The sequence below is a fragment of the Chanodichthys erythropterus genome, chromosome 16, assembly GCF_024489055.1.
Source record: "Chanodichthys erythropterus isolate Z2021 chromosome 16, ASM2448905v1, whole genome shotgun sequence".
NCBI classification, from domain to species: domain Eukaryota; kingdom Metazoa; phylum Chordata; class Actinopteri; order Cypriniformes; family Xenocyprididae; genus Chanodichthys; species Chanodichthys erythropterus.
Window position 1 is genome coordinate 28,360,374 of NC_090236.1, and position 16,889 is coordinate 28,377,262.

General features: G+C 37.8%; 2 protein-coding genes across 2 annotated transcripts in view; both read left to right on the top strand.

Annotated features, from left to right (window-relative positions):
• Positions 1-811: 811 nt before the first annotated feature.
• Positions 812-11,137, top strand: ptbp1a (polypyrimidine tract binding protein 1a). The gene is made up of 16 exons (XM_067362826.1): positions 812-888; positions 2,189-2,242; positions 2,877-2,907; positions 4,714-4,780; positions 5,129-5,301; positions 5,400-5,546; positions 5,657-5,812; positions 5,945-6,055; positions 6,147-6,327; positions 6,438-6,518; positions 6,617-6,771; positions 7,704-7,737; positions 8,401-8,493; positions 8,566-8,782; positions 8,863-8,940; positions 9,021-11,137. The coding sequence occupies exons 1-16, from the start codon at positions 881-883 to the stop codon at positions 9,151-9,153; spliced, it is 1,719 nt and encodes a 572-aa protein (XP_067218927.1). The 5' UTR covers positions 812-880; the 3' UTR covers positions 9,154-11,137.
• Positions 11,138-15,958: 4,821 nt separating this feature from the next.
• efna2a (ephrin-A2a) overlaps positions 15,959-16,889 on the top strand; it is a 69,893-nt gene continuing 68,962 nt past the window's right edge. Inside the window, exon 1 of the mRNA XM_067363732.1 lies at positions 15,959-16,068. Within this exon, the coding sequence (XP_067219833.1) occupies positions 15,959-16,068 (110 nt within the window). The remainder of the gene's footprint in view (positions 16,069-16,889) is intronic.

A 16,889-nucleotide genomic window follows, 5' to 3' on the forward strand; every position in this document is an offset into this window, starting at 1 on the left:
ACAAAAATTGGCCAACTTTAAGGGACAGTTCACCCAAAAATAGAGATTCTGTCTTCATTTACTCACCCTTGTGCCCTTCCAAAACAGATAAAGTGCCATACACTTTTTGAACATTCTTCTGCAAAACACAAAAGAAGTTATTTTGAAGAATGCTGCTAACCAAATGGTTTTGGTGACCATTGACTTGTGTGCATAAAACAAAACACTTAAACATTTCTCAAAATATTTACTTTTGTGTTCAACAAGAGAAGAATGAAATGCAGAAGAAAGAACATTTTCATTTTTGGATGAACATTCTAATCTCACACTAAACCATCCATGCACAGAACAATATTTAAAGGTGTTAGAAGTGGTTCAAGCTAATACATTTATTTGTTCAGTGTCTTTAGGGTTTTGCCTTAGGGTTTTCTTATGTTTAGATTTTAGATTAAATAGTGGCTGTTTAACCATTTATAAACATCCTTAATACTTGCAAGACTAAGCTTGATCCACCCAAATCTTTAGTTTATTCAGGCATCATTATAATCCTACTGTTATTACTCTATTAAATGTCTTAGCAACGCGTCATGTAAAACTGAACAGCTTCGTCCTGCTCGTTGCTGATAATGGGTTCAAGCACAGTTCACTCTCCAACTACATTTCTCATGGTGGAAACATGGAAAAGTTTTCGCAAACTTTTTTTGACCGCCTTTCCAGATTGACAGCTCTTCTGTCCAATCCCGTTGTCTAAGAACACTTGAGGTCCCGCCCACACTCGGCACTCCAGGGTCGATTGACTAATCAGAAAGCGACAATCCCCCCTCCGCCATTTTGTAAGGATATAAGAAATACTAGCAGGTCTACCTCCCGTCTACGACAACCTGTAGTTTTGTGTAGTGCCATGGACGGGTAAGTTGAAAACACCTTCATTCCAAGTTTGATAGCCCTTAAATACCTTTTTTTCGTTGGATGTTTGATTCATGGTGGTGACATAATACATTATGCACGGTTAAAGTGTGTTAAATGACGTAAAGTGAAGTGGAAATGGTTATTTTTTTTTACTCGTCTCTGCCGCTCTTAATGTCTCCCGTGCCGGAAGAGCCCAAAGTTGAACCAAACTGACCAACAACCTGTTGCAAGTAGTCTAGTTGCAGTCCAGTTCATGAAACACAAGTGAACGAAGCTACAGTATATTTTTTAAGCTTAACTGGAAAGACGAAAACGTCAAATGGCCATTGTAACGTACAGAAGCAATAGAACAGCCACTATTTGGCAACCAACGTGTCTCAGTTTCCGCATTGTTGTTGGGTGGCTAGCTAATTACCTGCTAGCCTGCTAAACCGATGCCAGTTCAACTTTATTGTTGCTTTACTAGTTCGTATGTTCGATGCACATTAAATATTTTTCAATCAGTACTAAGTAAGTTTAACACATGTACAATGGTCCGATTACAGTAACAGTTTTAGATCATGAAGCGTTGAAGATGATGTTGCGTTTACACTGGCACAAAAATCCGAATTTTTTACTCCTCTGACACAGATCGGAATTTGTTGCACACGTGTAACATTAAACACAAAAATCAGCATGATCTGTTTTTTCCCCCCGCATTCGTTCTGAGCCACTTCCAAATGTGGGTTTTAATCAGATTCAAATCCGACATTGGACCGAGGTCTAAACGCGTATATCCGATTCCCATGGGAATTCCAAGCCACAACAAGGCGAGTGCGACATGACTGCCCACAAAGATGGCTTATTAATGTCGTATTATGAAGCAGACATTCATGTATTAACTCGTAATATTTGAGGTGGAAAATGTATTCAGGCGCATAGAAACTTCTTTTTAACCTCTGCCCCATGAATTGACTAACTTAAGCTGTATTTCTCAGCAACAAAGTGATAACATAGCTGCTTTTGTAATTAAACTGGCAGTTTAAGTCTATTCAATGTTCAGAACTGATCCTCAAGGTTTGAAACTATGTAACATTTTATACCTTTTTTATTATAAGTACATATGTTTTGAGCTGAAACATTTATAGGCCTATGCTAATTATAAACAGAGATATTGGGCAGAATGACAGCCTACAATAAAAGTGAATGCTGAATTCAGCCTAGTCTACTTTGGTGAGAAAGGAAAAACATACAGGTTTAAAACATGATAGTGAATGAATAACAGGATATTGACAGAATTCCGTTTTTGTGTCTCCTGCAGCCGGTTAGAGACTGATCTGTATCCTCTGGGATCCAGTTACGTCACTGAAATAGAGTAAGTTTTGCATTTCTCTGCATTTATGCAAACATGGACTGGTTGTACAACATTATCATCTACCTAAACTAAAGAATTCAAGATATGTTCTCAAGAGAAGTGTGAAATGGGATTGATACATTTGATTGGCATAAAGAGTGGTTTAACAGGCTTGCTTTGTTTTACTGTTTGCTTTTATATCGGGTTACATCCTAGAAGGTGTGCCCATTTCATACAACGGTAGTTCCTGCTGGGCCCATATTTTATCTTTAACTATTGTAGATTATAGTCTTAAAATGACATTTTTGTATCAGTCAGAAGTTACACTTTCAGTACACCTATTGTTCTAAAGCCCTGTTCGCGCAGAATGACTAGAGGATGCCAAGTCACTGTATCCAACTATATCTGCTCGCATTCAGTTCTGCCTCTATCCAGTCAACAATTGATGGGTAGAACCAACGCTCTGCTTTCAAAATCTTTTCTGCAATAGTTAGTTTCACTTGGATGTATGTCACAATACAGAAGAAAAGATCTGTCCCTGCTTCTGTTATATAACAGACTTTTTAAGTATTGCAAAACCCTATCTATTGCTGAGTTCTTATCAAATGTGATTGAGCATCTGTTTTCTAATTTGTTTGTGTTTTGTTTTTTGTAGCAGTGTCCATGATATAACAGTCGGCACAAAGGTATGTTCTTTTTTTTTTTTTTTTTTTTTTTTTTTTTTTCCTCTCCCCTCCCCTAACTTTTTACAAAAGTGACCATGTCTGACTTGCAAGTGAAGTTGGTTTTACTGTTTGTTGTGGGTATTCAGTAACAAATATTAGTTTGGGTTGTAAATCTGGTTTTAGAGGTTGCGCATTCCTCCTTCACTTTTTTTTCTTTTTTTTTTTCTAAATTGCTGAGTCTGAAGTTCTCATCTGCATCTGATCCTGCAACTGTAATTATTCTGGTCAAAGGGCACCTGCTGTTTAAACAATCACTATGATAAGTTACCCAAAGGTGAAAGAAGTAGCCTACACTCTAATCTTGATGTTCTGTAGGCAGTTCAACAATGGTGGCCTGGAGGATTTAGTTTCTACTTTTTTGCAAAATAGTTGTACAATACAGTTATTTGGTTACAATATTGCTCTCTTCACACTCATTCGGATGTGTTTGTGTATAGAGGCTGCCTGCTGTCGTTTCCCCTGATGTCTTTCACACATGTGAAGAGTAGAGATGTAGTAGATGAAGTTGCAGTCCTGTCGGAGTCTGAGCGCTAATTACTGTGGCTGGAATGCTGTGGTTGCATTCCTGTCTCCCTGACCCCCTTATTCAACACAGACTGTGCTCTCACCCAGGAGGCTTGCACTTTGTCAATGGATGTAAACATGTTGGCACCTGCAAGTCTTGAGCTCCTAGAGACCAATGTGGGAGTCATGGCTCTCGGCTCTTTTTTTTTTTTTTTTTTTTTTTTTCTTTCCTAAGTGAGCGCTCAAGCTGCAATGCACTGCTGTTAAAAATAGAGGAAGGAAATGCTGGAGTTGGGTGGATGTCTCGCTCGAAAACAATGGATGGTTTAACCAGAGAAGGCTTTCCTGTCCTAGCTGTTTTATAAAAGTGATGTTGAAACCTGACTCCTGCAGGATTTAGCTGGGAGGAATGCGCCGTCCTCTTTTTGAAGAAATGCAGTGTCATGTAAATGCTATCAAGCTATTTTTCCCGTCCTTTGCAACGTTATTAATGGTGTTTATGCTGTAGGCTGCTTATTGAGCCTTTGGGCCGTGTTTAAGGTAAACTTTATCCAGGGTGTGGTAAAGTGCCCTTGAGGCTGTTTGTATTAGACCAAGAGGGGAAAATCAAACCAAGGACCACGCGTTCAGCTTTGTTAACAATACTTTCTTTTGGGCTGGAACAGAACACACATTGTGGTAATGGAGTGTAAAGGCTTTGGCTTATCCAGCACATGTGACCACTTCAGCAGAGACTTGCCATTTGAAGTGGTTTATTAAGAGAGTGATGCTGAATGATTTGCTCATTGCTCCATTGGCCAGCCAAGTGGCTCCAGCTTGGCCTTGAGTGAGAGACTTTGTGTTAATATTATGGCAGGACACAGCTGCCTCTGTTTGCATTTCTTTCTTTCTTTGTTCTGCTTTTACCAGCAGTAAACAGTGTAGTGATCTCTTGTGTTCAGATGCCTGGGCCAAGAATAGTTGTAACCATTAGGCAATGAATAATTTTTATTTTTTGTCATTTTGGAAATGTGTTCCAGTTACATAATTTTGATGTGTAATCAGACTGTGGTTTGGTGCATGCTAATCTTTGTCACAGGACTTTCTATAATACTATGTCATATGACAATTTATGGGACCTTTTTGTCGATTATGCACTGTAGCTGATTCACATCTTGTTTTCACAGTGTGTTTAGGGTCTTCTGGTTTGGTGGTTTGAGTGCCATATTTTGCAAACCTTGTAAATGTGTCCTGCTTAATGAACCACTTCCCTTCTCTTTTCAGAGGGGATCTGACGAACTCTTTTCCTCCTGCATATCTAACGGACCTTATATAATGAGCTCTGGAGCAGGTAGGCATTTATGGCTGTGTTTATACACTAATGTTCAAAAGTTTGAGGTCAGTATAAATATTTTATTTTTAAATAGAAAAATTTAGGTTGGTGTATTTCAGTTTGCATGAAAATATTAAATGGCACATATTAAATGCCGAACCCTGGGGCCTGGTCCGTACGGATCAACTTCAATCCATTTAACCCTTAGACATGGTACATCCAACTTTACCTTTACATTTTAAAATGGAAAATGATTTTTTTAAATGGGAGAAATATTTCACAATATAACTTGTGTATTTGGATTCTTAATGCATCTATTCAATCAATTTCAATTTTTTTTTTTTTTTTTTTTTTTTTTTCCTTCAGCAAATGGTAATGACAGCAAGAAGTTCAAAGGGGACATCAGGAGCCCTGGCATTCCTTCACGAGTCATTCACGTGCGCAAACTGCCAAATGACATAAACGAAGCAGAAGTCATTTCTTTGGGGCTTCCCTTTGGCAAAGTGACTAACCTTCTGATGCTGAAAGGAAAGAACCAGGTAAAGACCACTGCTGCCTTTCATTTCCTTCAAAATTTGATTAGCACTCTTTTTATGTATATCATTGTGCCTTGCCTTATTGTGTTATCTCCTCACAGGCCTTCCTGGAGATGAACACTGAGGAGTCTGCACAGACCATGGTCAGCTACTACTCCTCTGTCACCCCCGTCATCCGCAACCATCCAATCTTCATGCAGTATTCCAATCACAAGGAGCTGAAGACCGACAACTCACCCAACCAAGTGGTGAGAACAAATTACATCACATTAGGCATTTTAATCGGGGGTAATTACTCAATATAAATAATTCTTTCAAGAATGATAATGCATACTTGTGCCCTGCCCCCTTCCCATAGAGAGCACAGGCAGCACTGCAGGCGGTGAATGCGGTCCAGACAGGAGGCATGTCTTTGAGCGCTGTTGATGGATCAGGCATGGGGAGCCAAAGCCCTGTGCTGAGAGTAATCGTTGAAAACCTCTTCTACCCGGTTACTCTTGATGTCCTTCACCAGGTATTGACTCTGTCCATCAAACAAAATTTAAAAATGTATTTGTAGCCCTTAATAAATTGTATTATATTATTTAATAATATTGTTGTTGTTGTTATTATTATTATTGCATTACTCGTTTTCCCACCCTTCCAGATCTTCTCAAAGTTTGGCACAGTTTTGAAGATCATAACCTTTACCAAAAACAACCAGTTCCAAGCACTGGTCCAGTACTCAGATGGAATGACTGCACAGCATGCAAAGCTGGTGAGTGGCATAGTGGATCAATATATTTCTGGATGAATGAGCAGCTAAATCCCTTCTGAACCCTGTAATCATTTGGCTTAACATTCAACAGTCTTTGGATGGACAGAACATCTACAATGCCTGCTGTACCCTTCGCATCAGTTTTTCTAAGCTCACCAGCCTGAATGTTAAGTACAACAATGATAAGAGCAGAGACTACACTCGTCCTGACCTACCTACAGGAGACAGTCAGCCCTCCCTTGATGCACAGACGATGGCTGCAGCTGCCTTGTGTAAAACTTAATCTGATTTTTTTATTTATTTATTTATTTTTTTGCCGTTTTAATAAATGGCATTTTAAACATGCATAAAATCACGAACTGCATTTTCTTTCCCCCCTCAGCTGCTCCTGGTATCATCTCTGCATCGCCATATGCTGGGGCTCATGGTTTCCCACCAACATTTACCATTCAGCAGGCAGCAGGTCAGTCATAGCCCTCATAATAACTCTCTGTGGATCGCGTTGGCACAGTTTCCCAGTATAGCATCCATGCTGTGTGTTGATGGCTGTCCCTTCCACAGGTCTGTCTCTGCAGGGCATGCCTGCCGGGGCTCTCGCATCACTCGGTATTCCCGGTGCTGCTGCGGCCGCTGCCGCTGCTGCTGGACGCCTGAGTTTTTCTGGTCTGACTGGAGGAGGAAACAGTGTCCTGCTAGTCAGCAACCTTAACCCTGAGGTTAGTGCCTTTTTAATAGTTTAGATTCACTTAGCCTTTAGTTCATTAGCCTATGGTTCTTGTTTCAACAAGCCAGACTCCATTTTGGTTGGTAGAATTGTAAAAATAGATAAATGTTGGAAGGAAACAAAATTTAGATGGCATCTGGCGATGAATTAACCAAATACTTCATATTTGTGTAGCTCTTCAAATCTTGTACTGTGTTTATGATCATGTGGAGGCTCATTTGACTACTGTACAAACATGCATGTCAACCGTTTCTTAATATTTGTTGACTCTTGTCTGAAGCCATCTGAAACATTTCATTTCTAGTATTCCTTTTAGAGCTATGAATATATATTGTCTCTTTATCTTTCCTGTATTTCATTGTTAATCTTCTCTCCTTTCTTTTTTTGCCTTAGTGTTCCTATAGTGAAGCATTTAATTTAGCAAGTTCTGCTGACTGGAACACTACATTTTTCTTTATGTATACTGACCTTGTTTTTTACTTCCTTTTTCTTGTTTCTCTCCCTCCCCATTCCCCTTCCCCCTTTTATTATTTTAATACTTTGACCTGGAATCTTTTGCCAACTGAATGCACCACTTTTTTTTGGTAATATTTTAAATTCCCTACCTACCCAAACAATACGATTCCCTATTCACACCAATACTGGATACATAAACTATTTGTTTTTCTACTGTGCAACCAACCAACACACAAAAACATCCCCAACCCACCGCCACTACATTGTCGGATATCCTCCTTTACTTCTACCCCCCCCCCCCCCCCACCTTTCCATCATGAACAATATCACCCACCTTCATGATCCTACCACCGTTTTTCGCCATTCCTGTGGAACTGCCTCGCTGTGGACATGTTCAACCTCCACTGTCCTGCCTCCGATCTTTTCCTGTCCCTTCCTCCCTACGCTGCCTTCCTCTGCTGTCTTAAGAGCGTTACGCCCCAATGCCTCTTTATTCTTTTCGGTATGTTATCATTGGCATCTCCTTTTTTATTACCTTTTTTGTTTGTCATATTTTAACTTCATCTAAGATGTGTACTTTGGTTTGTATGTGATGTGGGGTTTTAAAGGAAATTGCAATCGGCTGCAGCCTTTTGGGCTCCTTTTGCTGGATGCTAAATATCTATTGCAAATGGCTAAATTGTTAAATATTGTGGTCATATCAGTTGTCGTTTAGACTGATCTTAGCAAATTGCTGTCATGACTCTACAGTCAATTTGAGAGCCAATTTTGTAGCAGCTTTTTGCTTAATGCCATAACCTCAATAAAACATGTTTAATACTGCATTTAATAAGCTTTGTTCGATTCCCTGTATGTTAAAAGTGAGAATTCCCAGCAGTTCTAAACGTAAAATTAAACCAATCAAGATTACTTTTGGAGTAAATATTTCCAAAAGCGACATACTCTGTGGTTTTGAAGTAATTTTAAGTTTATAAATGTGGAAAGCCAAGTCACAGTAGAAATGTAGTCTGTTTGCACTACTAATGCATGCCTTACTTGGCTATAACATTACATCATTGTATAGATATTTCACTGAAACATTGAGTGTTTGTTTGAGAAAATGGCAATTGGTTGTCCTGTCAAACAGTAGTCACATCCTTATGTAGCTACCGTTATCTTTTGGTAGGTGTGTATGGTGACGTCATGAGAGTGAAGATCCTGTTCAACAAGAAGGAGAATGCATTGGTGCAGATGTCTGATGGAACCCAAGCCCAGCTAGGTATTTAAAACAGTCTTTAACTCTTTAACAACTTTTCTAAGAAACCGTACCAACCTCTCTTGTCATTTTTAGCCATGAGCCATTTGAACGGGCAGAAACTGTATGGTAAGGCTTTGCGGGTCACTCTTTCCAAACACACCACGGTACAGCTGCCACGTGAAGGCCATGAGGATCAGGGGCTCACCAAGGACTACAGCAACTCTCCTCTTCACCGCTTCAAAAAGCCAGGCTCCAAGAACTACTCCAACATCTTCCCTCCTTCCTCTACTCTCCATCTCTCCAACATACCGTGAGTCCACCAAACTAACGCCAATCTGTTTGAATAAAGCAGTGCTAAAAGAAGTCAATGTCAATTTCTTCTCTTCTCAGTCCTTCTGTCACGGAGGATGATCTCAGAGGCTTGTTTCTAAGTTCAGGAGCTGTGGTTAAGGCCTTCAAGTTTTTCCAGTAAGACTTTTTACAGTTTGGGTTTTTCTAGATTGTCACGATATTTCCTGGTAGTCTTAAAATATTGTTAATCCTTTCAGGAAAGACCGTAAAATGGCTCTCATCCAATTGGGCTCTGTGGAGGAAGCGATCGAGTCTCTGATCAAGTTTCACAATCATGACCTGGGAGAGAACCATCACCTCAGAGTGTCCTTCTCCAAGTCCACCATCTGATGGAGGCTGTTTTTGTTTTAAAGAGGTTGAAAGACTGTCACTTTAGACCAAACTTTAAGCCTTCCACAATTTATATCGCTGTGGGCAAATGTGTTCCACAACACACACTTCATCATTCCTTTATATCTATATTCACATATGTATGTGTATTTGTAATTCCACTTTAAACCAGTAGACCAGAGAAACTCTTCAACCCAATGTGATTTGGGTTTTAATAGTACGTTTTTCTCAGACGGTTTGTTTCATGATTTAGCTCATTGTTGGCACACATCGGTTTTGGATCATAGATGCTGCATAGTTTACACTTGTGCCTCTGCGGAAAACCGCACACCTTTCAGGTTGCACACGCAAAGCCTTGTTTCATTTGTTGAACTTGTAATTAACCTTTTCAAACTCCCCGTTTACCTTTCCCAAAAAAAAAAAAAAAGTTTGTGCCTTTACATGGTGCTTAAAGTATATCTTCTTAATGGCCTTAGTAACATTTTGATGTTTTTGGCTTCTTTCCAAGAACCATTAACCTCAAACATTAAAAAAAACAAAACAAGTGGTCCCCGTTTAAATTTGACTGGCGAGAACGCAATGTTTTCCTGTAAAAGGCAGCAGTTACTTCAGTTTATTAACAGGCTTTGTTTTTTGTATCTGACTGTCACAGCTTATTTTGCATATAGTTATTCTAAACGTGGATCTGTTCCTTATGTACCGTATGTAATCTATAATCTAGTTTCATTCCATTTTTTTTTTTTTTTTTTTAGTTGCAGACATATTTCTATACTGTAACTCAGATTTGGCCATTGGCCCACTGCCTTCTCTGTGCCTAGACTGTTCTCAGTTTAGTTGGGGGGGGGGGGGGGGGGGGGAGGAGAGACACTTTATAATTTCCCCATTTTTACCCCATTGCCTATATTATGAAACCGCTTGGAACCAAACCAGAGTTCACTGATTTTTTTTTTTACATAATTTGATTACTGCATGTGGCAAAATAAGTCAAATTAGTTTCTCTTTTCTAGTTCACAATTTTTAATCAACATGTAAATTTGAACCTTAACTTTTTTTGAAGTTTCTTTTGGGTCTCTTACTGTCACTTGCCTTTTATGTTCAAGAAAACTTAGCATTACAGAGTCTTAAAGTCCTACATGACGTTTTTGTGAACCGAGACACCTGTGACAAGACTTCGGACTGTTTTTGGCACTTCTTTGTGTTGGGAGACGTTAAGGCCACAGTCTTTCAGACATCCTTTTCACGTTGTTTGTGGCGTAAGTCTTGATGCTCAGACATTCCCTTTTACCTTTTGAGCTTGTATATGTACTATGGGGGAAATCTTTCCATTTCAGTTTTTTTAGCCTTTGCAATTTAGCAAAATATATATATTTTTTTTTCCTTCCTGAAGAGTAGCATGATGGACCAAAGCATCTTCCCTGTACTGCCAGCCAGTTTTTGATATTTCTTATTGAAGTGTATCTTACTGTGCAGCAATATTCTGTATTATCGACAGCTTTGATTTCAGTGGGCAGAGGCAAAAAGTTTAGAGGCCTTATCTTTATATTATTGCCTTTTGTTTACAAGAAGCGACGCAAAGCCTATTAATATTACAAATTAGACAAGATATTGTGGGCTTTTTTGGCCTAAAACATGGATCAAATCATTATTTCTGTTGTCAGAGAACAGAACCAAACAAAAGTCTTAAATCCTTTCTATTGCGATATATAGTTATACTTGTTTTTCCCACTATGGATGTAATGTTGAGTGGGTGAGGGCTACTGTGTATATATATATTTTTTTGTTATGTACAAGTAATTGAAAAATCAGCATCATTTGTGTCAAACATGTATATTTTGATAAGATAATAGCAGACATTCAGCTCATTGTAGAGCCTTCCTTTTTTACACAATATTAAAGAGATTCCAACACGTGTCTGAACATGTAATTGCCCTCTTGAAAGCATATCCTTCTTTTGATATAGATGCTCATACTTTTCTGTCTTCAATAAATCTTTGTTTCTTGCTTTCATCTTTTTTTTTTTTTTTTTTTTTGTCTTGTTTAATAATTTCAGAAATTAAAAATCTTGAACTTTTCATGTTCTACATCTGTTTGCTCTGTCAGTCATGTGGTTAACAATCTCTTTTCAATCTTCCTACATTTGAGAGATCTCTAATGACTCACTGGTTTCACTAACTTGTTTCTTACCATCTGTTTGCTGTTAGAGGATATAGAATGAGAAATCAGTCTATGAATCCTCTTTAATTTTGATGTGAAACTATATGAATTCTTGGAGCTGCTTCAAGTGGCTCAATTAAAATTATTTTTTAGGGCTGTGATATTCAAAATTAGGTTATGCATGGAATATCTGGAGATACAATCTACCATCTAGATTGAACTGTGACAAACACATTACCTACCCCATTACTAATTTAAGTGACATTTCTAGGTCTTTGTATACTTTGTTACAATATTCATACAGATTTATCATATTGGATGCATTAAGTTCGAGCTATAGGCAAGTGTACTTTTAAAGTAAAAACATTTTTATATGTATATCTTACCGATACAGTATGTTCATGTATGTGAATAGTCTCTCTCGACTTAATGTTGTATTCTGCTTTTCGTACAGCAGGTGGCGCAGTAGCTTAAGATTCAAAATTGGGTCATTCTTACGTTTTGCTGCCCTTTGGAAATTGATATTTGTAGAAAACGAGGTTTTAACTGGTATAATATATATATATATATATATATATATATATATATATATATATATATATATTATATATAATTTTTTTTTTTTGTCCTATAAAGGAACATATGGAATGTTTTAAAAGTCATAGCTAAAGCTCAATGATTTTTAAATTGTAACCCAGTTATTTAAAGGGTTAGTTCACCCAAAAATGAAAATTCCGTCATTAATTACTCACCCTCATGTCTTTCCACACACCCGTTCATCTTCGGAACACAAATGATAATGATTTATTTATTTATTTATTTATTTATTTATTGATAAAATCCGATGGCTCAGTGAGGCCTGCATTTCAAAACACTGCTTCATGAAGCTTTATGAATCTTTTGTTTCCAATCAGTGGATCGGAGCGTGTATCAAAAGTCATGTGAACCATGTGAAATGTCAACGTTTCAAAATACTTATGACGTAACAAAGCCTAGTTGACTGAAATCACGTGACTGACAGTTTGATACACTCCGAACCACTGATTCGAAACAAAAGATTCATAAAGCTTTGAAGCAGTGTTTTGAAATCGGCCACCACTAGATATTGTTGAATAAAAATTTAAAAAATGACTTTAAAGTATTAAAAAGTATTTCAAAAAGTATTCTCGTCGCTTCATAACATTAAGGTTGAACCACTGTATCACATGAACTGTTTTAAATATGTTTTTATTATCTTTCTGGGCATTGAAATTGTAAATTAACTTGATATAATTTTCATTTTTGGGTGAACTAACCTAATTTAGGAGGCTTGTGGCTTTAAAAAAAAAAAAGTTTAGCCAACATACTGTTGACGTCACAGGATTAGACCAACAAGGGTTGTGTTCTGATAAAATAGTCTGTCTTTAGCTTTATTTTTTCATACAGCATTCTAATTTCCTTCTCTACAAACCTTTTTCTTGCCAATCTGACTATCTCTCCCCCATCTCTTTCTCATTTTGTAAAAGTATTGCCTCCTTTTCTCAGAGTCAGAATCCTTGGTATGCCTCTGCTGCACATCCCTGCAATCAAGATAAACATAAAATATGCAAATGTATTTCAAACCCAAATAAATAAGTTCAGATCCAAAATTCAGATGTTCACCCCTTTAGCATCACGAGGCATCAGGACTAAATAGAGGCAAAGAGTGGGTAAAATTAGCAGTGTAACTAACATTTGGTTTTCATTTACATTTTTTAAAAACCATAACATTTACTGGAAACTCAAAAGGCATCATGGGAGTTTTAGTGTGCATAGAATTGAGAGGCAACCCATTTTTCATGGCTCAGAGGATTGCTTTATTGGATCAGGTGAAGCAGCTTCTTTAAAGATGAGGCACTTCTTACCAGACTGATATTTAAATAATGTGCCTCACATGCTATTTGCTGCTTGAAATTACAGTAAATTAGTAAGATAATGAGAGCAAGGGATATGTAGTTTATTAAATTGGTTTGATGCATTTAAAATTGAATAAAGCTAGTTCTCTCAGCTTTCAATGGGACTGAAAAGCAATAAACAAATTTCTTATGTTGTTTTCATTGAAGAACCTAGTTAACAAAATTAAAGGATTAGTTCACTTTCAAATTAAAATTTCCTGATAATTACTCACCCTCATGTCATCCAAGATGTTCATGAGTTTCTTTCTTCAGTCAAAAAGAAATTAAGGTTTTTGATGAAAACATTCCAGGATTTTTCTCCATATAGTGGACTTCAGTGGAGCCCAAACGGTTGAAGGTCAAAATTACAGTTTATAGCGATCCCAGACGAGAAATAAGGGTTTTATCTAGAGAAACCATTGCTCATTTTCTAAAAAAAATAAATAAAAAATGTTATGCGTTTTAACCATAAATGCTCATCTTGAACTAGATCTCTTCTTCTTCTTCACTATTAGAATTCCGACAGTGTAGACACTGCTAAGTGTATTACTGCCCTCCACAGGTCAAAGTTTGAACTAAATTGTCATATACAATATGCTAGTGCAAGTATATAACAATTAGTTCAAACTTTGACCTGTGGAGGGCAGTAATACACTTAGCAGTGTCTGCCAGAATTCTAATAGAGAAGAAGAGAGCTAGTTCAAGATGAGCATTTATTGTTAAAACTTATATAATTTTTTATTTTTATTTTTTTTGAAAATTAGCGATGGTTTCTCTAGATAAGACCCTTATTTCTCATCTGGGATCGTGTAGAACGCTTTGAAGCTGCAATGAAACTGTAATTTTGACCTTAAACCGTTTGGGCTCCATTGAAGTCCACTATATGGAGAAAAATCCTGGAATGTTTGCATCAAAAAACTTAATTTCTTTTCGACTGAAGAAGGAAAGACATGAACATCTTGGATGACATGGGGGTGAGTAAATTGATGGGCATTAGACAAGGGCAGCCAGTAACATCTGGATCTGCACAGGTGAATCAACAGACTAGGTAAGCAAGCAAGAACAATAGCGAAAAATGGCAGATGGAGCAATAATAACTGACATGATCCATGATATCATGATATTTTTAGTGATATTTGTAAATTGTCTTTCTAAATGTTTCGTTAGCATGTTGCTAATGTACTGTTAAATGTGGTTAAAGTTGCCATCGTTTCTTACTGTATTCACGGAGACAAGAGTCGTCGCTATTTTCATTATTAAATACTTGCAGTATGTATAATTCATAAACACAACTTCATTCTTTATAAATCTCTCCAACAGTGTAGCATTAGCCGTTAGCCACGGAGCACAGCCTCAAATTCATTCAGAATCAAATGTAAACAATATTACAGTATACAATACTCACATAATCCGACGCATGCATGCCGAACACTTTGTAAAGATCCATTTGAGGGTTATATTAGCTGTGTAAACTTTGTTTATGCACTGTTCAAGGCAAGCGCGAGCTCTGTGGGTGTGGAGCACGAGAATTAAAGGGCCAGTAGCCCTGAATCGGCTCATTTATAATGATGCCCCAAAATAGGCAGTTAAAAAAATGAATAAAAAAAATCTATGGGGTATTTTGAGCTGAAACTTCACAGACACATACAGGGGACGCCTTAGACTTATATTACATCTTTTTTTTTAAAAAAAAAAAAGTTCTAGGGCACCTTTAAACCTGAAATCTAAATGAATATGGTTTTGGTCAATGGTTGATAACTACTACTGTTGTTAAGAGACTAAGAAATTATTTGATAAAAGAAAAATGACCCTAAAATGCTTTAGAAAACTATTTAAAGACGCATATAAGCGATCTTGAGATGACAGTAAATGGCAGAGGTGAGTTTGAAGAGAGCTCGTCCAGGCCCCGCCCCCTCCTGAAGGTACACCGCTGATGATAACTGTCGCACACGAATCAGATTCAGGATGATGAACCGATGAATTATGAAGAAGTGCACGAGTCAGATGCTTTAGAAAGCTTGCACGATTTAGTTGCTCGAAGCTAAACGTATACCAGATCCGACAAGCTGATTCAAAGTGTGAGCAAAGGCGGAGATGTTTAAGCCAGAATGGGGCAAAATTGCCTTTGTTCCTCCAGGACAGAGAGGACTCGTGCAAGCGGCTTGAGATGTGCGTAGGATCTCTGCTTTTCAACTGGAGCGAGCTAGAACAACACGATTCCGCCAACAACTAACAGATAACTTGTGCGAATAAGATGGAGCACTGATAAACGCGAATCAGAAAGGCGTGTGTTACAGACGGGGATGTGTTTCATGTGTGCTTCTCGTGCAGACCACATGGGGTAGAGGTATCTGGAAGTTACAGCGCTGCAAACGGGGAGCATCACTGTAGGAGGCTCGAGACGCGCATTACACTGTCCCGCGTTCATATGATGGACGGATTTCTGACAGAGCGATAGAAAATGACCGTGGACCACCTTGGAGCCCTCTGGCAGCATAAGAAGCAACTGTAATGGATTTTCCCCTAAAAAACATCCACTGTTTATGAAGTAAGCTACAAAAAGTGATGCTGCTCGTTCTGTCTGAAGGAATGAAAATCGCTCTGGATTACAAGCCTAGTTATGATGTTCAAAACTACGTATATACATTCACTCAAGCAAGCGGGTATTTGAAAATTTGTCTGTGAAATTAGCGATCGAGAATCTTCTTTTGGAGGTGAAGACTAGTATAACAACTCAAATGGAGTTGCCACTGGTGGTTTTTACGGTAGTGTGTTGGGTCTCCGTTTGGTCGGACGACAGGATCATCTCAGACAGACATGCGGTCTACTGGAACAGTTCAAACTCCAGGTGAGTGTAGCCTATGGCAAGCTGTGTTAATATTAAAAGATTAGTCTACTTTTAAATAAACTTTTCTGATAATTTTCTTACCCCCATGTCATCCAAGATGTTCTTTCTTTCATCAGTCGAAAAGAAATGAAGGTTTTTGATGAAAACATTCCAGGATTATTCTCCTTATAGTGGACTTCAATGCCCTCCAGACAGTTGAAGGTCAAAATTACAGTTTCAATGTAGCTTCGAAGGGCTTTAAACGATACCAGACGAGGAATAAAGGTCTTATCTAGCGAAACAATCGGTCATTTTCGATAAAAATACAACTGTATATGCTTTATAAACACAAAATATCGCATTGAACATACTTCTGCTTTCCGTATTCTTCAAAACGCTTATGCTGAATGTCCTACGCCTTCCCTATTCTACATACGGAAAAAAACAAAACTGGCACAGAGTTTCGTAGTTCCGTAAGTAGAATATTGAAGTCCACTATAAGGAGAATAATCCTGGAATGTTTTCATCAAAAACCTTCATTTCTTTTCGACTGACGAAAGAAAGACATGAACATCTTGGATTACATGGGGGTGAGTAAATTATCAGGAAAAGTTTATTTAAAGTGGACTAATTCTTTAAGTCCTATATTAAGTTATTGTACCATTTCTTTTCTATTACGTGTTAGTATTTTTTAATTTGCTAACTTTTTACCACTGAATTAAAATCTGAATTGTTTTATACGGGCATTTCATATCCGATTATTCCAGTTGTTGCTACCTGTTTTAGTTTTACTAAAGAGTAAACGTAAATATTTTAGACAATATCTATCCTGAATTGTTAGC